General features: G+C 42.2%; 1 protein-coding gene across 1 annotated transcript in view; it reads left to right on the forward strand.

Moving 5' to 3' along the window:
* GIPC2 (GIPC PDZ domain containing family member 2) overlaps positions 1–24,854 on the forward strand; it is a 97,690-nt gene that overhangs the window by 58,268 nt on the left and 14,568 nt on the right. Inside the window, exons 4-5 of the mRNA XM_073544868.1 lie at positions 9,815–9,921; positions 17,239–17,320. Coding sequence (XP_073400969.1) covers positions 9,815–9,921; positions 17,239–17,320 — 189 coding nt within the window. The remainder of the gene's footprint in view (positions 1–9,814; positions 9,922–17,238; positions 17,321–24,854) is intronic.

Below are 24,854 nucleotides of genomic sequence, written 5' to 3' on the forward strand. Positions count from 1 at the left end.
ATTTCACTGCTCAGTATTGTTCTATCGTCTGTGCTGCTTCTGTACATGCTTTACATATAGGCAGGAGAACAGGAATCTCTCATGTCTGTGTGTGCTTTATATGGGAGACATCCTAGCAGCTCGTCTCTATCCACTAGCTCACAGACAGCTAGCTGTCTATTAAGATCTATAGAGAAAAGAGGAGGAGATGGGTGGAACAGTGTGAAAGAGGAGACCCAAACACAACCAGTGTTTGATACTTTCTAGTAAGTGTTTCAGCTCACCCTAGAGCTGAATTAATAGCTACACTGCTTAAAACTGCTGTTTAATGTCCTTGACACTGCTGCTGTTAGGTTTTTTTTTTTTTGTCTCACCCAGTACTAGAGTCATAGGTAAATTGCTTAGCACTTCTGTATAATGTCCTTGTGCTGCTTCTTTCTAGTACGTTTTATATCACACCCAATTCTAAGTTTGATTCTCGGCTACAATGTCCTTTACAGCTAATAATGACATCCATGCTGCTGCTGCTTCTTTCTAGTGCCTGGTATAATGCACTCCAGAGATAGATTCACAGCTACAATGTTCAGTACTACTGTATCTTGTCCAGTATACTGCTGCTGCTGAGCATGAGCTACGTATAGATAGGTGGGCTCCGATACACGGCACCCTAAGTGATTATCCATCTGCAGCCCCATCAGTGGATGGATGTAGACAGCTGCATACAGTCGTTAATGGCTGTTCTCTGGCAATACAGCTCAGATCCAGTAGAAACAAATAGGAAATGAGCTCCTGTTCTGAAATCGGCCATCAATGTTTGAAGCCATGCTGTTTTGACTTTTTTACACTGGTCTATTAAAAAAGAAAACCTGACCAGTTTTCATCCATTTTTAGTCAGTGTTTCCATTATAACCATCCGTGTGTCATCCAGCTATGAGATAAAAGACTGATGGCGGTGTCCCAAGCTTCTCTCAGCAGCTGTAAAAAAGGAGCTGATTAGCAATGCAACTTTTCTGGCATTTGCGGGGTGTCTGCAGTTTTTTTTGTGTTTAGAGCCATTCACTTGAATGGACATGTCTGGTCATGTGAGAAGGCGGAAATAGGCACGGGCTCTACCCCCCCAAAAATGGAAACCTCGCGAGTGTGAAACGCAGACGTGTGAACGGGCCTCTACATCCGGCCGCCGGTGCAGCTGTTATCAGCTGACCGCTGGGGTCCCAAGTGTTTGACCCCATTGATCTGGTATTGATGACGTTTCCTGGGGACAGATCATACGTGTGTGTATTTAAATGGAGTTCTGACGGGCGCCAAAATCTGATCGCAAATAATGTGAAGAAAAAGTATTTACGTTGTTTAGCAAAATGGATGAGGTCGAGTTTTAAGCTGTGTAAGTTTATGACGATGATCTAAATCTCTACTGCGGTGATATCTAGCGCAGAACCTGAGGAGGCCGAGCACAACATGGGAGGCACAGAACAAGGAACGGAGGTCCTATTACAGGCACTACATGGGAGGCCTCCACACAAGCATCCTGCTGCCCGTAGCAACCAACCACAGCTCAGCTGACATCTCTAAAGTGGCTTTGGAAGAATGAAAGCAGCGCTGTGATTGGTTGCTATGGGTAATATAGACAGCGTTAGTAACCGAGGCCTAGTGTGTGAGTTTCAATACATACAATACGGCGTTACATGGCCGTCGTCCACATGCCGAGGACGGGTGTTGAGAAGTAACTGATGACTGCAGGATCAGGTTACTTATAAGATTTATAGTGTGTAACCATGGAGACACATGGGCCTGCATAGGACCTGCATATAACGATGGCTGCTTTTTTGTTTTTAGATACTGTAAAGTCTATTCACAAAATGGCTTCTTCCCGATGTGTGATCTACACGTACGGCGCATGTCGGCTGTGGGTGTGAGGAGCTGTGTTATACAGACACATGCCGCTCTAACAGCAGCCACCGGAGCTAGTGCTGATCGCTATTTAACCACTTAAATGCCAATTCAGTGTTGCCTTTTCTGGTGTCCATCAGCCCCCTGCAATGTGATCCTGGGGTGTGAATGAGTCGCCATGGCAGCCTAAGGCCTTTAGGGCAAGTTCACACAGGACTTTTTTGCTGTGTTTTTTATTTCATGGTTTTTTTATGCTAATTTTCAGCTGCTTTTTCCATTACCAGCAAAGCCTATGAGATTTCAGAAATCTCCTGCACACACATTGGTTTTTTGTATGATCAGGATTTTGTGCTTTGCTGCGTTTTTTGACACAGAGCATGTCACTTTTTTCAGCATTTTTCACCCATTGACTTGAATGGGTGTTGAAAAAACGCTGCAAAAATGCACCAAAGCGCAGGTGTCATTATTTGGCGCATTTTGGCTGCAGAAAAGTCATGGATATTAGCATGGACAAAGAGACAATAAAACCACATCAAAAACGCACCTAAACCTGCGTTTCTGCCGCAGCTTCTTTCCTGCCAAGAAGATCAGGTTTTGCTGCATAAAAAAAAAAAAACCTGTGTGAACTTACCCAAAACTAGAGATGAGCGAATATGTTCTTGTTCCCTCTTATTCGGCAAGCTATAGCGCTTGCTGAATAAGCAGGAACCCGAACATATTCGCTCATCTCTATTAAAGACCCCGATCATTGCCATCTTTGTAAACCTGTGAAGCCCACAAAAAATCGAACAGGTCCTCTGGGAATTAAAGATATTGTTTTTGCTGTGTCCATAAAAGTCTGATCTATAAATATATAATTAAATAACCCAAATAGTAAATGCCTGAAAAAAAAAATTTTAAAAAAAACCCCCCAAAACTGCTGTTTTCCAAACCATCACATGCACCTCAACGTGGTACCAATAAACCTGTCCGCTTGCCACGAAAAAAAAAAGTTGTCACGCAAGTCCGTCCACTGACAAATAAAAAAGTCACGACAAAACAAACAACGTTTATGTTTACAAAGTTCTGAATTCCTTATCACCTACAATAACTAAAAATTCTATACAAAGTTTGTATTCCTGTAATTGCACTGAGCCGGGGAATCGTTGTACCAGGTCATTGACATTGAACGATGAATGCCATAAACACAACCCCCCCACAACCCCACAAAAAATGATGAAATTGTGTTTTTTCACTATTTCATCCCATTTTCAATTTTTCTCCCCTAATTTCTAGTACATTTATATGGTAAGGTGTATGTTATCATTAAAAACTACAACTGATATCACAGAAAATAAGTTCTCATTCAGCGATGTCAGTAAAAATAAACATTTTATTATGGGTTTTGGAAGAAGAAGAAGAAATGAGAAAACTTACATCACGTAATGATGACTTTTGTAGTTAAAATACAGAAAAAGGAGAAAAAAAAAAAAGAAAAACCAGAATGACTAGAGAAAAAAATGAAAACCCAGCAATAATTCGACATTTATGTTACACAATAAAATGAATAGAAGCGGAAGCATTCGCCATCCTTTCCTCCGGACACGTCATGGTTCTGCGGAGGACGCTGACATGGATACGGTTACTTTATTCACTATGGGTGGTTACACAATGACAAAACGCTGCTTGCCACGGGCACGCTGCCCGCTTCCTTAAAAGCCTCCGGAGCGCTGCTCTGTGAAAGCTTTTGAAGACTTTGGCCATGTAATAACCTTGCACCCCCAGGCCGTGCTAAAAATATTGAGTGATTCACATGTCGGCTTCTTTCCAATCACATCTCAGGTTTCCGGCATTAATTCATGGTGGCACATTTGTGACACAGTCACAGAGGACTCTGCGGTGACTTTACAGGGGTTGTACCACGGATTAAAGGGCATACTTGCTTTTTCATAAACAGCGCCGTTGCTTCCCACAGGCTGCACGTGGTATTGCAGCTTAGTTTTATTTACATCAATGGAGCTGAACTGCAGCAGTGGACATGGACCGGTGTGGTGATGCTGTAAGGATGTGCAGCCTGTGTGCTAATGTGCCCCCTGCAGAGTGTACTGAGTGTACACCGGCTCCCCAATAAATAGGCAAATGAGAGGACAGCAAAGTATGGATTTCTTTGCAGTATGCCAATATGGGGGCACTTGTAAATGTTGTAGAATAGTAGATCTTTTCTGGCAATGTTTGCTGTCTCTGGTGACTCCATCTTTCATGGCACCTGAGGTCGCTTCACCACTGATGCACTGGACTTGAAGTCACTTGGTCACTCCACGCTCCAGGCCTCGTCACACTTAGGATGACTGCTGACTGTGCTTGCCGGCTTTGGCTATGGCAGCTGTTGCAGGCGGCAGCACACACTGGCACTGTCTCAGCGCAGCCCACCTAGACTTTAGCTGTTACAGCTTCTACTGTTCACATCCTTTTGCTTTCCTTCCTAATCAATTACTTTCTCGCTGGGGAATATTCTTTACCAGGGTCCTCACCTTTACAGGCAGCCATTCTGCTGCATCGGGGACAGCGGCAATCTTCCCTCTTTACGTTAGTCACTGCATTTTTCCAGATCTTCCCGCTACTCATTCATTCGGCACAGCCTCGGTGCTTTGCTTCATACTACATACTGTCTGCAGTGGGTAAAGTCCAGGGGTAACCCAGCCCCTATATAACCTCTGATACTCATACTGTCTGCTCAACCTCTCTAGAACAACAGACCGACTTTAACGGGGCTGCCATCTGAAAATAGGTCATCACCTACTGTATTCATGGTGTATTTAAGACTGTTGATCGGTGGCGTCCGACTGCTGGGACTGGCACTGTTTGGAAGAACTGGGAACTTTTCTACCCACTAGAATGAAGCGGTAGTGTGCATGCTCAATCACCCCTCCATTACTCCCTACAGGGCTGCGAGTGCTGCCACTGGCTTTTGCGACAGCCCCAGACAGAAAAAATGGAGCTGCAATTGGACATGAGACCTGTAATGAGAATAAAAGTCCCCCATTGTGGATAAAAATGGCCCATTTTGGCGATCGGTGAGGATCCCAGAGGTGAACATCTGTCCTTCCACCGAACAGATAATTAGAAGATAGACGAGTTCACTGAACCCTAAGTCCATGTCAAGGCTGGAAACACACAAATCTCACAGGTTTTCATTTTACTCTGTGAGTGTTGTGACCTGGCAATGAAGTATAATGACTTATAGAAAAAAAAACAAAGCAAAGAAACAATGCAAAATTGTAGGTGCAACATGGCCAATATGATACTAAGGCCACGTTCACACGGTCAGTATTTGGTCAGTATTTTACGTCTGTATTTACTGTATAGCCGAAACCAGCAGTGGGTGATAAATACAGAAGTGGTGCCGTATTTTTATTAGACTTTTTCTTCTGATTGTTCCTCTCCTGATTTTGGCTGCAAATACTGATGAAAGATACTGAACGTGTGACCGTGGCCTGACAGCCTACCTGGCATGAGGGCAGCTACAGAGTCCACCTTCACCCTCTGACTGATGGATCTGATCGTTCCCCTGCACAGCGATGACTTGGCATAAAGAAGCACAGTGAAGGTAATGCAGAGCTGAATGAAATCATCGTGTTATGAAAGGTTTCCACTGATTTAACATTTCAATACTTCATAAGTTTTTAAATCTCTTTTCTTTCAGTGAATAGAAACGTTCTTGTTTCTACAGAGTGTGAAGACCTGTACTAACCTAATTTCAGCGTCTGCTACAATTGTATTCAGTGAGCTAAGCACAATTTCCTCTTCTTTCTTTGGGGTCTTGATAGTTTGGTTTTTTTTACAGTCAGAGACGAGCGGTTCGTACCGGACCCCTAGTATCTGGTGCTGAACCCCGACTTCTCTTGGGAGAGAGATTCCGGCTCCAAAGTTCAGGTCACCGTTGATTTGTATGGAGTTCAGATTCTCATCCCTAGTTACAATGTATCAGTGGCTGTAAAGGGTCTGGCAGCTCACAATGGATGGCTACAAATGTAACAAAACCTCAGCTGTAGAAATCAGTAGTCCTATCTTTTTCAGCCTTGGTTGCTAGCATCTTTTATAAATTTGGACATATCTAATCACTAAACAGATTTCTTAAAAATGTTGGAAATCTCACAATATTTCATCTTTACAGAATGTGCTTGATTTGTTATACAATCAATTCAATAAAACTGTCATCCTTTACCGGATTAGAGAGAGCGTCACAATGATGAGGGGAAGCCGAGCCCATGCAATCACCCGCTGTTTGTTATCAGATGCTCTCTGCATCATACACAGTACAAGCACCGCTGCATTCGGTCCACTCTTTTATTGCCTTCTGCATACACAGAACGTTTCGGATCTCAATCAGAAAGTATGTTTGTATGGTTGAATCCTGCCCTGGTGTGATACATAAGAAATAGATGGTTTAGATTGCTGATTTTGTCTTGTAAAAGGAGCCGCTGCAGCTCCGAAACGGGTCAACGACCAATAAGCTGCATACAAGTGATTGAAGCATTCCTGCGTATAAAGATTCCTCTATACCCAGCAGCGCAGCTATACATCCGCGAATATTCCTTCTCCTACACCTAGTGCTCACAGCCTGATTTACAGTGAAGCCACAGCAGAAATTCCACCCAATAGTCAAGAAATAGCGTCACACAGTGTGTAAGGGACAGCTGTCCTCCCAAAATGTCACTTCCCCGGCAGTGTTGGAAATGGATGAAATCCTGACACAAGAGATCGGATATTTTGAGCTACAAATTAGCAATGTCGTCCATTTACCCTACTTATATTCTTATTTCTGAGCCGTCTTGCTTTTTAAAGTAAATTCTCTTTCACCGATTATATGAGACAACATAAATAACAATAATTGTATTTATTGCACTTTACAATTCAGTATCATAAACAAATACATGACATATAATATACAGAAGTTTATCATTTAATTCTATGTCTATTTGAAGCTTTGTATCAGAAAAACAGTGCTCAGATCGAATATCAAAAGAGATATATATATTATTGTAGAGGTTGTACTCACTTGGGTGCGACGGGAGGAAAACAGGAGGCTTGTTCCTTTAAAAGTTTGTGTGGGTTTATTGCATCATAAACCCAGAAGCGAAACAAAGTAAACAGCCTTTAGATCAGGCAAAACAAATTACAAATGTTTATAGCAGGGCTCTACCAGGCCTGTGGGCACACAGGCTGGAGTAATGTCCAGTACTCAGGCTCGGTCTGGAGCCACACACAGGCGGCCTTCTCCCTCCCAACACACAGATCATGTGCCACACAACAGCCACTATTATATAGGCTGTAACCACACCCAGATGTGAGGTATGTGGGTAGTCAGACCCTCCCATCTCTCATAGCTACCCGTAACCCGGACTCAGGTGCAACAAACGAACCTCTTAGTGCTTTCACGCAATAGAGAAAATACTCCAGGTTACATCACAGAGACAAGCCATCTCTGTGACACATACCTCCCATCGACTATGCGACCATTAGCCACACTACTAATATATATATATATATATATATATATATATATATATATATATATATATATATATATATATATACACAGTGTGTATATATACACTCACTGGCCACTTTATTAGGTACACCATGCTAGTAAGGGGTTGGACCCCCTTTTGCCTTCAGAACTGCCTCAATTCTTCGTGGCAGAGATTCAACAAGGTGCTGGAAGCATTCCTCAGAGATTTTGGACCATATTGACATGATGGCATCACACAGTTGGCGCAGATTTGTCGGCTGCACATCCCTGATGCGAATCTCCCGTTCCACCACATCCCAAAGATGCTCTATTGGATTGAGATCTGGTGACTGAGGAGGCCATTTGAGTACAGTAAACTCATTGTCATGTTCAAGAAACCAATCTGAGATGATTCGAGCTTTATGACATGGCGCATTATCCTGCTGAAAGTAGCCATCAGATGTTGGGTACATTGTGGTCATAAAGGGATGGACATGGTCAGCAACAATACTCAGGTAGGCTGTGGCGTTGCAACGATGCTCAATTGGTACCAAGGGGCCCAAAGAGTGCCCAGAAAAAATTCCCCACACCATGACACCACCACCACCAGCCTGAACCGTTGATACAAGGCAGGATGGATCCATGCTTTCATGTTGTTTACGCCAAATTCTGACCCTACCATCCGAATGTCGCAGCAGAAATCGAGACTCATCAGACCAGGCAACGTTTTTCCAATCTTCTACTGTCCAATTTCGATGAGCTTGTGCAAATTGTAGCCTCAGTTTCCTGTTCTTAGCTGAGAGGAGTGGTACCCAGTGTGGTCTTCTGCTGCTGTAGCCCATCTGCCTCAAAGTTCGACGCACTGTGCGTTCAGAGATGCTCTTCTGCCTACCTTGGTTGTAACGGGTGGCAATTTGAGTCACTGTTGCCTTTCTATCAGCTCGAACCAGTCTGCCCATTCTCCTCTGACCTCTGGCATCAACATGGCATTTCCGGCCACAGAACTGCCGCTCACTGGATTTTTTTTCTTTTTCGGACCATTCTCTGTAAACCCTAGAGATGGTTGTGCGTGAAAATCCCAGTAGATCAGCAGTTTCTGAAATTCTCAGACCAGCCCTTCTGGCACCAACAATCATGCCACGTTCAAAGGCACTCAAATCACCTTTCTTCCCCATACTGATGCTCGGTTTGAACTGCAGGAGATTGTCTTGACCATGTCTACATGCCTAAATGCACTGAGTTGCCGCCATGTGATTGGCTGATTAGAAATTAAGTCTTAACACACAGTTGGACAGGTGTACCTAATAAAGTGGCCAGTGAGTGTATGTATGTATGTATATATATATATATATATATATATATATATATATATATATATATATATATATATATATATATATATATACACTTTATCTGTACACGGTATGTTTTATACTTTTATATTCTATCTGCACTCAGTTTTTGTTATTTGGAGCTCCATATGTCTTGCACATTTACGGTATATTATGTGCAATAATAAATTATATTGTGGCACCGTGTTAAGGGGGTTTTACACTAAGCGATATCGCTAGCAATATCGCTAAAACGTCACTGGTTTTGTGACGTTATAGCGATATTGCTAGCGATATCGCTATGTGTGATACTTACCAACGACCGGCTCCCCCGCTGTCCATCGCTGATCGCGCGAGAATGTCCGGCTCCATTTCTCGTCGGGCGCTTCCTGCTGTGACGGCCAGCGACGCGTGGAGGCGGGCGGGAGGACGCAGGATCGCTGTGTGTGAATGGTAAGTATCGTGCGCTGCGTCGCTGCTGCATCGCTGTGAGATCTTTCTGTATGAAAGCTCACTAGCGATCATTTAGCGATGCACCAGCGATACTGACCGGGTCGGATCGCTGGTTGGATCGCTGGTGCATCGCTAAATGTAAAAGGGCCTTTAGCGTGTTGTTCCTTGACTTATCTTTAGGAGGCATCACACCTCCCACCTAATGAACAAATGTCCAACTGTAGTATCCCTTAAATGTTGTGCTTTTCTTCTTATTCATCCATTTGTTATTCTTGCCTGAAGAAGGAGCCTCTGTGCTCTGAAAGCTTGCAAACATTATTTTCTGGTTAGCCAATAAAGGTATCACTCTGAGAATACTTTTGTCGTCATTGGGCGGAAAAGTATTCACAACGGTATATTGTTAAATGATAATATTCTGGCAGCTTGCATCCTCCACTAGAGGGCGCTCACTACATATACTTTGAACTAAACAAAAATCTCCCCCTAGTGGAGGCTGCAGAATTCTGTCATTTAATATCAATACAGGGGGTTAGATGCTCTGTAAAATAAAAATGAAGCAAATGTCCTCTTAACTCCCAATTATGACCCAGAAAAAATATGCAACCTTATTACAGTATTGTCTTAAGTGTATCAATAACTTTTAAAATAATTCTATCTTCTGATTTTCTAGAAATGTTTGAACCAAGATCGAGAGGAGGAAAAACAGAAGGTAAAATTTCTACTGGACGAGAAACCCTCCGGTTAAGATCTAAGGGTCCTGCTACTGTGGAAGAAATGGTAAGTCAAGATCTTCTGGATCTATATAGACTGTCCATGGAAGGGAAATGAGAAGCATCTTCTGCCTCCTCCTGACAATCGGCCTCTTATACAACATTTACTATGTAGCCATCAATAACCAAGCCAATCACTTATAAACATGTAGGCAAACCTTACAGATGGCTGCTGCTGGAGCATGAGTTTTATCCCTCTAAAGTGGCGAGTAAAAGTTGTGCACCCCTGGTCATATTTCCTGTTATCGGGAACAGTTAAGCAAGTTGAAGATGAAATGATCTCTAAAAGGCCTAAAGTTAAAGAAAACACATTTCCTTTGTATTTTAGGCAAATATATATACCGTATATATTTTCATTTTTTTTTTTTCGTTTTAAAGATTACAAAAAGGAAAATGGGCCGATGCAAAAGTTTGGGCACCCTTGGAGATTTGTGTGTTTAGATAACTTTGACCAATTTTTCATATCTTAATTAGCCTGTTAGGGTTATTGCTTGTTCACCATCATAGTGTTCTTCTAAGCAGCTGCCTAGCACTCCGAAAATGAAAATGGTGGAGGCCCACAAATCAGGAGAAGGCTAATAGAAGATAGCAAAGTGTTTTCAAGTTGCCCTTTCCTCAGTTCAAAATGTAATTAAGAAATTTCGCCTCACAACATAGCCTAGGACACTCTCGGGGTCCAGACGTGTGACTGCCAAATTTTGTGGCTGTAGCTGCGACGGTGCGGATGCCAATCCCGGACATACATACATACATACATACATACATACATACATACATACATACATACATACATACATACACTTGAGCTTTATATATTAGATTATATATAGACTAGCTGAAGAGCCCGGCCTTGCCTGGGCATAGTAACCATCTGTGGTTAGTTATAACAAATTATAATGATTATATTGCACATAAAAACCGTGCATCTAATCCTATCCTGTGTGATACTGACTGCTGAGCTGTGTATCTAATCCTATTCTGTGTGATACTGTCTGCTGAGCCGTGTATCTAATACTATTGTGTGATACTGTGCTGAGCTGCGTATCTAATCCTATCTTGTGTGATACTGACTGCTGAGCCGTGTATCTAATCCTATCCTGTGTGATACTGACTGCTGAGCCATGTATCTAATCCTATCCTGTGTGAGTCTGACTGCTAAGCCGTGTATCTAATCCTCACCAGTGTGATACTGACTGCTGAGCTGTGTATCTAATCCTATCCTGTGATACTGCCTGCTGAGCCGTGTGTCTAAGGCCTGTTTCACACTTCCGTTTTTTCAAATCCGTCAAAATCCGTTGGTTTCCGTAAAAAAACGGATCCGCCATTTTTTTGCAGGATCCGTTTTTTGTCCCATAGACTTACATTAGTGGTTACCGCGGATCCGTCAAAAAAACGGATCCGTTTTTTTAAAAACGGATCCGTCTGCATCAGTTTCCGTCAAAAAAACGGAAACGGATCCGTTTGGCGGACACAAAAACGGAAGTGTGAAACAGGCCTTATCCTCTCCTGTGTGATACTGTGTGCTGAGCCGTGTATCTAATCCTATCTTGTGATACTGTGTGCTGAGCCGTGTATCTAATCCTATCCTGTGATACTGTGTGCTGAGCCGTGTATCTAGTCCTATCCTGTGTGATACTGTGTGCTGAGCCATGTATGTAATCCTATCCTGTGTGATACTGACTGCTGAGCTGTGTATCTAATCCTCTCCTGTGTGATACTGACTGCTGAGCTGTGTTTCTAATCCAATCCTGTGTGATACTGACTGCTGAACCATGTATCTAATCCTATCCTGGGTGATACTGTCTGCTGAGCTGTGTATCTAATCCTATCCTGTGTGATACTGACTGCTGAGCCGTGTATCTAATCCTATCCTGTGTGATACTGGGCTCACCCTGCAGTCTGTGTCAGAGGGTGGTCTGTGTTGGCACAGTAATAAATTGTGTTATTTCCAGCTTTACAGAAGGACGGTAGCACCATAGAAATGATAAGAATAATAGGCCTCAGTTACCACAACTGTCTACAAAGAAAACTGCTGCTGATAGCAACCAATCACAGCTCATTTTTCATCTTTTAAACAGCTCTGGGACAGCGTGGTGAGTTTTGAGTGGCGACTTTTGTGTTTCGACTTTTATGTGGCGAGGTTGGTGTATGTGTGGTGAAATGTGTGCTGAGGGTGGTATACAGTGCCTCCAAGTAGTATTCAACCCCCTGCAGATTTAGCAGGTTTACACATTTGGAATTAACTTGGCATTGTGACATTTGGACTGTAGATCAGCCTGGAAGTGTGAAATGCACTGCAGCAAAAAAGAATGTTATTTCTTTTATTATTTTTTTTTTAAATTGTGACAAGTTTATTCAGAGGGTCATTTATTATTCAACCCCTCAAACCACAAGAATTCTGTTTGGTTCCCCTAAAGTATTAAGAAGTATTTCAGGCACAAAGAACAATGAGCTTCACATGTTTGGATTAATTATCTCTTTTTCCAGCCTTTTCTGACTAATTAAGACCCTCCCCAAACTTGTGAACAGCACTCATACTTGGTCAACATGGGAAAGACAAAGGAGCATTCCAAGGCCATCAGAGACAAGATCGTGGAGGGTCACAAGGCTGGCAAGGGGTACAAAACCCTTTCCAAGGAGTTGGGCCTACCTGTCTCCACTGTTGGGAGTATCATCCGGAAGTGGAAGGCTTATGGAACTACTGTTAGCCTTCCACGGCCTGGACATTCTTTGAAAGTTTCCACCCGTGCCGAGGCCAGGCTTGTCCGAAGAGTCAAGGCTAACCCAAGGACAACAAGGAAGGTGCTCCGGGAAGATCTCATGGCAGTGGGGACATTGGTTTCAGTCAATACCATAAGTAACGCACTCCACCGCAATGGTCTCCGTTCCAGACGAGCCCGTAAGGTACCTTTACTTTCAAAGCGTCATGTCAAGGCTCGTCTACAGTTTGCTCATGATCACTTGGAGGACTCTGAGACAGACTGGTTCAAGGTTCTCTGGTCTGATGAGACCAAGATCGAGATCTTTGGTGCCAACCACACACGTGACATTTGGAGACTGGATGGCACTGCATACGACCCCAAGAATACCATCCCTACAGTCAAGCATGGTGGTGGCAGCATCATGCTGTGGGGCTGTTTCACAGCCAAGGGGCCTGGCCATCTTGTCCGCATCCATGGGAAGATGGATAGCACGGCCTACCTGGAGATTTTGGCCAAGAACCTCCGCACCTCCATCATGGATCTTAAGATGGGTCGTCATTTCATCTTCCAACAAGACAACGACCCAAAGCACACAGCCAAGAAAACCAAGGCCTGGTTCCAGAGGGAAAAAATCAAGGTGTTGGAGTGGCCTAGTCAGTCTCCTGACCTTAACCCAATTGAAAACTTGTGGAAGGAGCTCAAGATTAAAGTCCACATGAGACACCCAAAGAACCTAGATAACTTGGAGAAGATCTGCATGGAGGAGTGGGCCAAGATAACTCCAGAGACCTGTGCCGGCCTGATCAGGTCTTATAAAAGACGATTATTAGCTGTAATTGCAAACAAGGGTTATTCCACAAAATATTAAACCTAGGGGTTGAATAATAATTGAACCACACTTTTATGTTGAAAATTTATTAAAATTTAACTGAGCAACATAACTTGTTGGTTTGTAAGATTTATGCATCTGTTAATAAATCCTGCTTTTGTTTGAAGTTTGCAGACTCTAACTTATTTGCATCTTATCAAACCAGCTAAATCTGCAGGGGGTTGAATACTACTTGTAGGCACTGTATGTGGTGAAGCACGTGGTAGTGTGTGGCGCATTTTGTGTGTGTGTTCATATCCCCGTGTGGTGAGTATCCCATGTCAGGGCCCCACCTTGGCGACTGTATGGTATATACTCTTTGGCGCCATCAATCTCATTCTTTCAGTCCCCCTTGTTCACATCTGGCAGCTGTCAATTTGCCTCCAGCACTTTTCCTTTCACTTTTTCCCCCATTATGTAGATAGGGGCAAAATTTTTTGGTGAATTGGAACGCGCAGGGTTAAAATTTCCCCAGACGTGTGACTGTGCCAAATTTTGTGGCTATAGCTACGACGGTGCGGATGCCAATACATACATACACTTTTTCCCCATTATGTAGATAGGGGCAAAATTGTTTGGTGAATTGGAACGCGCGGGGTTAAAATTTTGCCTCACAACATAGCCTATGATGCTCTCGGGGTCCAGAGGTGTGACTGTGCCAAATTTTGTGGCTGTAGCTGCGACGGTGCGGATGCCAATCCCATACATACATACATTCATACATACATACATACATACATACATACATACATACATCCCAACATTGAGCTTTATATATTAGATATGTATAGGATTGCTAGAGAGGCAAATATCAACTCCCGCTTGACTGCAAAAGATCTTCAGAAAAATTTTGCATACTCTGTAGTTGTCGTACATTGTTCTACTGTTCAGAGACACCTGCACAAATATGGCCTCGATTTTGAAGAGTCATGAGAAGAAAACCTCCTGCGTCCTCACCATAAAATTCAGTGTCAGAAATATGCAAAAGAACATGTAAATAAGCCTGATGCATTTTGGAAACAAGTCCTGTGGACCAATGAGATTAAAATAGATATCTCTGGCCACAATGATCAAAGGTGTATGTGGAGAAAAAAGGGCACAGAATTTCAAGATAAGAACATCTCACCAATCATTAAGCATGGGGGGTGATCAAGCAAGCTTTGGGGTTGTGTTACAGCCAATGGCATGGGGAACATTTTACAGGTAGAGGGAAGAATGGATTCAATGAAATTTCAAAAAATTATTGATGCAAACATAAGACTATCGGTAAAAAAAGCTGAAGGTGAAAAGAGGAGGAGAGAGAGGACGGCTTCTACACATGGGTAATGATTCTAAACACACGTCACAATCCACAATAGTCGACCTCAAAAGGCGCAAGATAAAGGTTTTACAATGGCCCTCACAGTCCCCTAGTCCCCTGATCTGAACATCATTGATAATCTGTGGCTAGACCCCAAAATAGCAGAGAGAGCAAGACGCCCCAGGAATCTCATAAATGGAGGAATATTCCAAGGAAGAATGAATGAAAAGAAGAACTGAAAGACTCTTGACGGACTACAAAAAGCATTTACAAGCTGTGATACTGAAATTTGTAATTTTTAAAATCTAAAAGATTATATATATATATATATATATATATATATATATATATATATATATATATATATATATATATATATATATATATATATATATCATTTTTTATTTTTTTTTGCCTAAAATACAAAGGAAATGTGTCTTCTGTAACTTTATGCCTTTTAGAGATCATTTCATCTTCAACTTGCTTAACTGGTCACAATAACAGTGATTTTGACCAGGGGTGCCCAAACTTTTACATGCCACTCTATCGTCCAATTATTATCTATCTATTATCTATCTCATATCTATATATTATCCATTGTAGTGCAGCGGTAACACCATATGCAGTGACCCAGCAAAGTTCATAGCAAAAGTCTATTTAATGTTTAACTCACAAATAATGCACGGCACATGATATCCTTCGGATCGCGGCCGAGAACCGTATCCTCTGGATTGCAGCCAATAAACACGCCAGTCCACCTCCTGAGACAAGTTGCCGTGGGCGACTGCACTGCTGTGTATGCTGTGGGTGCCAGGCTATTCAGCTGCCTTGGCTGTTTGGCTCTGCTGGCCTGTGTTGCCTCACACAGGTGGAGCTATGCAGAGCCGACTGCTCTGCCCTCTAGCAAACACGAGACTGACACTGACTCTGAACCTGACACCCCCAAACCCTATACTGCAGGATTTTTAACTAGCAACCTGTGGCCTTCAGCCACATGGAAAACCTGGCCTGGAATGAAATGGACTGCACCACTACCATCTGCAGTCTGTTTCAAACACAAAATCCCAGAGCAGGTTTTCCCTAAATCTGCAATGGAAAACCAGCAAGTCCAAGACCTATACTCACCATAATCTGCATTGCAACCACAGCTACACCTGTGACTGCAATACCCTCTCATGGCCTCAATACGCCTCCGTCCGCATCCTGGGGGGAACATACAGCGACCCCCACATGTAACACCAGGCACTGCCTCACTCTATCTCTCCATGCTAGGTTACCATGATAAAGGTGACCTTCCCTCTATAAGAGCAGTGTTGTGACGTTCAGTGTATCTTTCACAGTAATATTCCGATAATCCGCCATTATTATGACAACTGATGTGTCAGACTATGAGAATTTTCCACGGCTTCGGTGTTTCTTTTCTAGGTCACTGTGTTCAGTGTCTGTAAGAAAAGTAATGTCCTCTGCTAGTTCAGATGCAGGAGATAATCTGGTAGCACAGTCTGTACAGTGAATTCGGGCTCTAAGGACGATCGCTCCGGACCCTCAGTAATAAAATATAAGGAGTGGGGTTAATATTGTCTACAGTCAGTACAGGAAAAAGCCTGCATCATCATAATAATAATAATCATCTTATGACATGTTTGCTTGTTTTTTTATTTCACTCATTTGCTCCCCCGACTCTTCCTGGTATGATGAGGTGCAGTAAATGTTTCCTTCCGGCTGCCCCTTCTCCCCTCTCACAGCATGCTGACTCATTGAATCACTGTGTGAGAATCTGCAGCTGCATACCCCACTCCCCTTCCTTACAGCACAATGTCTCATCCCCCACTTGTCCTTTCATACACCTTGATGTTTTACAAAGAGAGTGAGAAAGGAAAAGAATCCATACTTGCCCCCTGTATCCATCCAGCACCGCCCTCCTTATAGTGCCTGCTGGAGCCGGGAGCAATGATGTCATGGCCACTGGTGACCTGATCACGTGGGCTAATAGTTGACTATAGGACCAGGTGACGGGTGATCATGACGTCCTCTCTTCCGATCCATCGGACACTGTTTGAGTGGCAGTGCTATGGTGGGAAGGATTTTTGGATGAGTATGGCTTCTTTCTTTCTTTTAGAAGCTTCCCATCCCACTGGTAACTTTTAAAGCAGAGCGGAAAACCCCCTCCAAGGTAATAATGCACAATTTTTTGCAAAGGGAATGAACACACCAAGCCCCGAGCCCCTTTCTCCTTAATGCACATCTATATGCAGTGGTATATAGATATTTGATGCGCACTCGTGGTCAGCCTTGCCATCTGTTTTTCTATTTTATGCATTTTTTTGCCATAGGGCATGGAGTTACAGAATTGCACTTCACCCGTCTTGGCTTCCGACCACCTCTTATTTTGGAAGCTGGGATGAAATCATCCATTTACTGCTCTCACAGTCTGTTGCCTTTTTTACCTTTTAGCCAACTGCATTCGAAGAAAAGGCAATCAAAAAAGTGGACGACCTTCTGGAGAGCTACATGGGCATCCGCGATATTGAGTTGGGTGAGTCTTCCGCTTTCATCTCAGAGCAATGAGATTCAAAGGTCTCCATGATCCCGTTCTTATTACCGTCGCCCCTCTCCCTGGGAACACGTTCAGCTCCGGGAATTGCTTTGCTTGTACGTATATTATTAATATATGGTTTTAGGCAATCTGGAGGTTTTGAAGGCGAAATACTGAGCTTTAGGAATGGTAAAATTGAGAAGTAGAGAAGGAAAATTCTATTTATTTTCCATGCGAATACCTTGGTTTTATAGCCCGCAGCAAGTCGGGTTTTACGAGTACATTATAGGAATTCGGGCCAAGAGAAACACATGGCACCGATAGTATCACAAATCAAATCCGACCTTTGAACTTGACAAATGATCCCGATCGCAAACGTTGAGTAAAGGTCACAGAATACTTTCTTTCCAATCTGAACAGAAGACATAAACACAGTCCGCCCGCAGCTCCATCAAATGTGTCTCAGATTAACCCGAGGATTTGGCTTCGGGATGCTGGTTTGTACCTGAAACGTTGCTTTCGAGGCCAAGCGGAGTGATTGTTAGATGAGTTCCTGATGGGCGAGTGTTGTGTAAGCCGCAGAGACGACCTGAAACAAGACGATGTACGAATCTTGGTTCCAAGTCACCTCTTCTCACACATGGAAAGGATTTCGGGCTGGAAGGAGAATTTTTTGTGTGTGTGTTGCCATTTGCTGCATCAGAGAGAAACAATTCACACTGTCAGGCTGAAGACGAGGCTGAAATCAGACAATGATCTAGTGTTTAAAGGTTTAGGATCTCGTATTACATGGATTTCTTTTTATTTTGACAATGGATTTTATGTTCATATCAAACAAAATTAGAAATCTTGCAATTTTCACAATGCTGCTTTAGACTCGTATTTCTGTGCTCATGGACCAAAACCCCTCTTATCTGAAAAAGCTCTACGTTACCTCATGCCTCGACTCTATAGTTTTCACTTGATGGATCAGAATCCGTCTACAAACGTTAGAAAAGGGATCCTATGGGCCTCCACTGTCTCTACGGCCCCTGTGCAGCGTGACAAGTGGCACTAAGGTCCAGTCTCTGCATACATGCTGAGGTGTGCGGCTGGCGAAGGCGTTTGCCTGGCAAAGGCATGCGGCTGTTATTGTTATAACACTTCCTTTATTCTTACATCTTGCACTCACATAGCGGAAACTACTGAATTATCTTTTTGTAATTCATTTGGTCATTTCCTGAGCGATTTTTCGACATTTTTGGCCACTAGCAGTTTTTCCAGCTTTCTTTGGAGCGTCTTTTCTACTAATCATTTTTTGGACATTTTTTTTAATGATTACGGTAAGGGTACGTGCTCACGCTGCGGATTGGTCTGCGGATTTTTCCGCGCGGATTTTGTAAAATCCGCAGGTGCGGATTAGCCTGCGGTTTTCCCCTTGGTTTATCACTTCTATAATGGAGGAGATGGCAAACCGCTGCGGAATCCGCAGAAAATAATGACATGTCAATTCTTTCTGCAGATTGGAAACCACAGCAAAAACTGCGCGGTTTCCATTTTCCATAGGATATAATGGTACTGTACACCGCAGCTAGGATCCGCAGGGCCAAAATCGCTGTGGATCCGCAGCGTGTGCACATACCCTTATTCTGTTAGTGGCTTTCCAAGCAGAAATGCTTGCCCGGACATATCTTTTTATTTTTTTTTTTAATAAAGAGTGTTTTTTATTAACCGGGCATATTTTGAGCCTTCCCATTGACTTGTATTGGAAAGTACGGAGGGTCTTCAGAGCCAAAATCGCCTGAAGAATAATCGGCTCACTTTTTTAACTACTTGGCGTCTTTGGAAATGTAAAGTTTAAGAGACACTTCAAAGACTGAACAAGCGAACAGCAAGTCTTGTTTACACAGGACCACATATATTCATTTTTTGGAGTGTTCAGCTTTTAGTTAGCGCTTTTCAGGCTGGTTTCGGAGAGGAGACGCCTGGAAAAAAGTTGTTAGCACATATTCTAATATTCAAGGGCAAGGTGGGATTGGAATAAGACCTCAGTTGATGTTTGCCTTTGCCGTAGACTCCTGAGATATCACACGATTCCCCAAGTGTAATGGGTGATGTATCCAAGGAAACTCTGAGTAAAAGCCAGGGCTGTGGAGTCGGAGTTAGTTTTGGTTGGAGTCGGTAGAAATGTTCCGACTCCAGCTTTAAAAAAAATATTAATATTTCATAATTGAACTTTCATATGAATTTTATAAATCTTACTCAAATATATATGTTCTATCAAACTATGAACAACAGTGATAAGCAGTTCTGCTGGAGATAGAGACATTTCTTACTTCTTGTGTGTCACTGTTCTCCACTGCCCTTATCTAATCTTATACTTGGTTAACCTCATGCTGCCCCAACCCCCCTACTTACAATGTATGAAACTGAAAGTGAAAATGTGTTGCAAATTCTTAGTAGTAAAGCTCCTCCTCTAGACTAGATCATACTAGGTGTGCGTCTTCCAAGCATCTCACAGCTGCCTGCTACTCAGAAGAGGAAGACTGTAAGAAGTATTATCCTTTCAACAAACTTTGCATCAGTTAACTGTGAGTACATGAGGAATAATAACAGTATTACTGACCACTTTATGAGTTGTACGACCTGGCAATAATTTTGTACAATTGTTTTTAGGAAAAACAATTGTCATTTGGATTGTGAATGCAGAATTAAAAACCTGAGAATGTCAAAGAAGATTTACAGCTGTATTTGAACATTTCACCATCACTCAAGATAGAAAACATTATGTCTGTCAGTGTATGACAAATGATCCAGACGAAAACAAATGCTGTGAAGCCAAGATGAGTGCATATTCAGGCAAAGATAAAAATGCTCCTACCAGAACTTCTAATCTAAAGAGACATTTACAGCGCTTTCATCCAGAAGTACTGAAAGAAGTGGATGAGAAAGACTGCATCCAAACCAATGAACCAGTGCCCAGCTCTTCCAGCCAAACAAAGGAGCAGAGAACTTTGCAGCCATCAGTTGCAAGATATTTTGTCAGTGACAAAGTTACTGTGACAATGACAGATACATTTAAAAAACAGATCATAGAGCTTGTTGTAAAGGATAGTGTGCCTATTTCATTATTTTCACGACCAGCTTTTATGTGTCTGAATGGGGAAATGGCCCGCAAGCTTGGTGTTTCTCTGGAGAGAGAGAGAGAGTATTAGAAAATTAGTAATCGAAGAAGCTTTTAAACAAAAGGAAGAACTTAAAAAAAACTCTCAAGGGACGCTTTCTGTTTCTTAAAATGGATGCCTGCACACGTCACAGAGTGAACTATTTTGCCATCAATGTCCGATTTGTTTGTGACAAAAATGAAATAGTTACCAAGACATTGGCAGTAAAAGACACCAAAGCTCATCACACCAGTGAGTTTCTCCAGGTCTTGGTGGAAAAGGTTCTGCAAGACTATGAACTTAAAAAAGAGCAAGTTCTTTGTCGTAACTGACAATGCTTCAAATATGAAGCAATACCTGGATAAGAATGAAGTGATTAAACAGAGTCAGCATGGGTTTGTAACTAATAAGTCATGTCAGACTAACTTAATTTCCTTCTATGACGGTATCACTGATTGGGTGGATCAAGGAAATGCTGTAGATATAGTATATCTTGACTTCAGCAAAGCATTTGCCAAAGTCTCTCATACAATCCTTATTGAAAAAATGATTAAGTATGGAATGGACAAGACAACTGTTAGGTGGATTCATAACTGGCTTAGTGATCGGACCCAAAGAGTGGTCGTAAATGGCTGCACATCCAGTTGGAAGAATGTCTCAAGTGGGGTACCACAGGGCTCTGTCCTGGGCCCTGTATTGTTCAACATCTTTATCAACGATTTAGATGAAGGAATTGAGGGTAAACTGATTAAATTTGCTGATGACACAAAGCTAGGAGGGATAGCTAATACTAGAGAAGAGAGAGAGAGGATTCAAAAAGATTTAAATAAACTGGAGAAGTGGGCAGCAACAAACAGAATGGTTTTTAACAGGGAGAAATGCAAAGTACTACATCTGGGCAATAAAAATGGAAAAAGCATATATAGAATGGGAGGAATAGGGCTAAGTGACAGCACATGTGAAAAAGACTTGGGTATACTAATAGATCACAGACTGAATATGAGTCAACAGTGTGATGCAGCAGCAAAAAAGGCAAATGCAATTCTAGGATGTATTAACAGAAGCATACAGTCTAGATCACGTGAAGTCATTATTTCCCTCTACTCCTCTTTGGTCAGACCTCATCTGGAATATTGTGTCCAATTTTGGGCACCACATTTTAAAAAAGACATCAACAAACTGGAGCAAGTTCAGAAAAGAGCGACCAGAATGGTGACCGGTCTGCAAACCCTGTCTTATGAGGAAAGGTTGCAGGATTTGGGAATGTTTAGTTTGCAAAAGAGAAGACTGAGAGGAGACTTAATAGCTGTCTACAAATATCTAAAGGGCTGTCACATTGTAGAAGGATCAACTTTATTCTCATTTGCACAAGGAAAGACTAGAAGCAATGGGATGAAACTGAATGGGAGGAGACACAGATTAGATATTAGAAAAAACTTTTTGACAGTTAGAGTGATCAATGAGTGGAACAGGCTGCCACGAGAAGTGGTGAGTTCTCCTTCAATGGAAGTCTTCAAACAGAGGCTGGACAGACATCTGACTGGGATGATTTAGCGAATCCTGCTTTGAGCAGGGGGTTGGACCAGATGGCCCAGGAGGTCCCTTCCAACTCTACGATTCTATGATTCTATGATTCTATGATAAGTACTATTAAGCTAATGAATGAGAGTAATGATGGTGACCAGCAGCTAGAAGAACATTCTGGGTCCACAGACACAGAAATGTTTGAAATAGAGGAACACAGTATTGTAACTGAGGAGCAAACTGAAGTTGCTTCAGATGAACAGCAACATGATAGTTTAGATGATCTTGTTGAAACTGTGTCAATATGTTCTTTCATTCATCACATGCGCTGTGTTGTGCATACGCTACAGCTGGCTATAAGAGACAGTCTGCAAGAAGGACATGCTGCTGCACTGATTGGCAAGGTGAGAAAATTGGCTACTGTTGCCAGAACCCCTAAAGTTGACTCAATTTTGAAGAGACGTGCTGGAAAAGGGGCAATTATTGATCAAGCCACACGATGGGGCAGTACTTACTTAATGATTCAGCGCTTGGTTGAACTGAAAACCTTTCTTGTAGACATGGCTAACCCTCAACTGACGCTAAATGAAAGTCAGTGGAATCAGGTGACTGAGCTGGAAAAATTGCTAGAGCACCCATTTACAGTGACTAAAAAATTACAAGCAGAGGACTTAACTCCAGGTATTTTCTTAAAGGAGTGGAAGAACCTGATGTTTCGCCTGTCCCAAAGAGGAGGGTTAATTGCAAGTGGCATTGCTACATCAATGAAACGGAGAGAGGAGCTACATTGATTTGGCAGCTGTTTATGTAGACCCAATGCATCGGATTCTTCTAGATGATCAACAGCTAAGTAAAGGAAAAGAAGCTCTGTTTGAAATAGCAGTAAGGATGAAAGGGTTGCAGAACAGTCAGGAGGAACAAGAAGAATTTGGTCGTCCTGCCACATCTTCACCCTCATCATCAACTGATGAAGAATTTAATTTCGAAAAATATTTGGATCACAAGGACCGTGCAAAGCGTTCCCGCATAGAAGAAGAGTCATCCCCATCAAGGAACACAGCCAGTACATTTCAGCAGAATTTTTCATGTGCACTAAAAGAAATTGAGAAATTTGACCGTTCATCAAAAATAACAGTGCAACAAGCGATTCCTCTGTATCCTGACATTGTCAGAGATGTTGCCCGAGTGGTTACTGCTTTGCCACCAACACAAGTTAGTGTAGAGAGGTTGTTCTCTGCTCTCAAAATAATTAGATCAGATTTGAGGGCATCCATGAAGGAGGATCTGACAGAGGCAATACGTTTTCTGAGGACAAATTTATAGATTTCTTCTTATTAACTGCATAAAAGTGTTTATTGCATATTTACTTACAGTTTAGAAAAGTTTATAAAAGTTATTTGCTATATTCTAATTGTATTCTAATAAATGTAGTTTTTGCTCTAAGTGGTCTGATTACTTATATGATGGTGAGAAACTGAATAAGCACGATGTTTAATATTTTACAACAGTAAATTTGTTATGAATTGGCCATTTATGAAGGAGTCGGAGCCGGAGTCGGAGCCTGATAAAATCCAGGAGTCGGAGTCGCAACTGTGGCTTACCGACTCCACAGCCCTGGTAAAGGCCAATAAGTTCTTCCCTGAACAGTGATTTTAGAATGATACACTATATGATAGGGCACGGACTGCAGCGCTCACCTCTTTTTATGCTTACAATGGTTATTTGGACTCATCACAATGTCCTAAAAGTGATCTGGAAGATGCTGATCTCATGTACATGTATCAGCTAAGCCCGAAAGTTCACTCTTTTTGGTCTGACATTCCAGGATTCATCGATGCGAGGGGTAACCACATCTCCTTTTACCATTTCTTTAGCTATTAGTTTGGAGAATTTTGTGACAGTTTATGTTGGTTGATTAGATACCGTAAGTTGTGACCCATCTCCTTGTCAGGGAAATAGTTCACACGGTTAGAAATTGGCTTTTTTTTCCTGTAAGTCTCACATTTCAGGCTTATAAACAGTTTTTATCTTTAGGAGAAACGTAATTTTCGCTTCTGATGAATTAACAAAATCCTGGTTAGTTTCGGTCATGGCTGAAAGTATTGGCTCCCTTGAAATTTGTTCCAGAAAATGAAGGGTTTCTTCCAGAAAATTATTGCAATTACACTTGCTTTGTTATACATAGGATTATTTCCTTTGTGTGTATTTGCGCAACACACAAAAAAGGCAAATTTGACATAATTTCACACACAACACCAAAAATGGGAAAGGAAAGAATTGTTACCTTCAACTTAATATTTGGTTACACCCTTTGGAATAAATAACTGCAGTCAATCACTTCCTACAACCATCTACAAGCTTCTTACACCTTCCACCTGGAATTTTGGATGACTCTTCTTACAAACTGCTCCAGGTCTCTCATATGTGAAGGCGCCTTCTCATAACAGTAGTTTTCAGATCAATGGGATTTAGATCCGGACTCATTGCTGCCACTTCAGAACCCTTCTTTGTTTTGTTTCCATCCACTTTCTGGGGGCTTCTTGAAGTATGTTTTGAGGTCATGGTCCTGCTGGAAAATCCTTGACCTAGGGCACAAACCCAGATTTCTGACACTGGCCACTACATTGACACCCAAAATCCTTTGGTAATCTTCAGATTTCATGATGTCAGGCACCCAGTGTCAGAGGTGGAAAAACAACCCCAAAATATCTGTGACCCTCCAACATGTTTGACCGCAGGTGCTGTGTTCTTATCTTTGCAGGCCTCATTTTGTTTTCAGTAAATAGTAGAAAGATGTGTTTTACCAAAAAGCTCTATCTTGCTCTCATCTGTCCACAAGATGCTTTTGCGGTAGGATTTTGGCTTAC

The sequence above is a fragment of the Dendrobates tinctorius genome, unplaced genomic scaffold (assembly GCF_039654945.1).
Source record: "Dendrobates tinctorius isolate UK_male_01 unplaced genomic scaffold, ASM3965494v1 ptg000138l, whole genome shotgun sequence".
NCBI classification, from domain to species: Eukaryota; Metazoa; Chordata; class Amphibia; order Anura; family Dendrobatidae; genus Dendrobates; species Dendrobates tinctorius.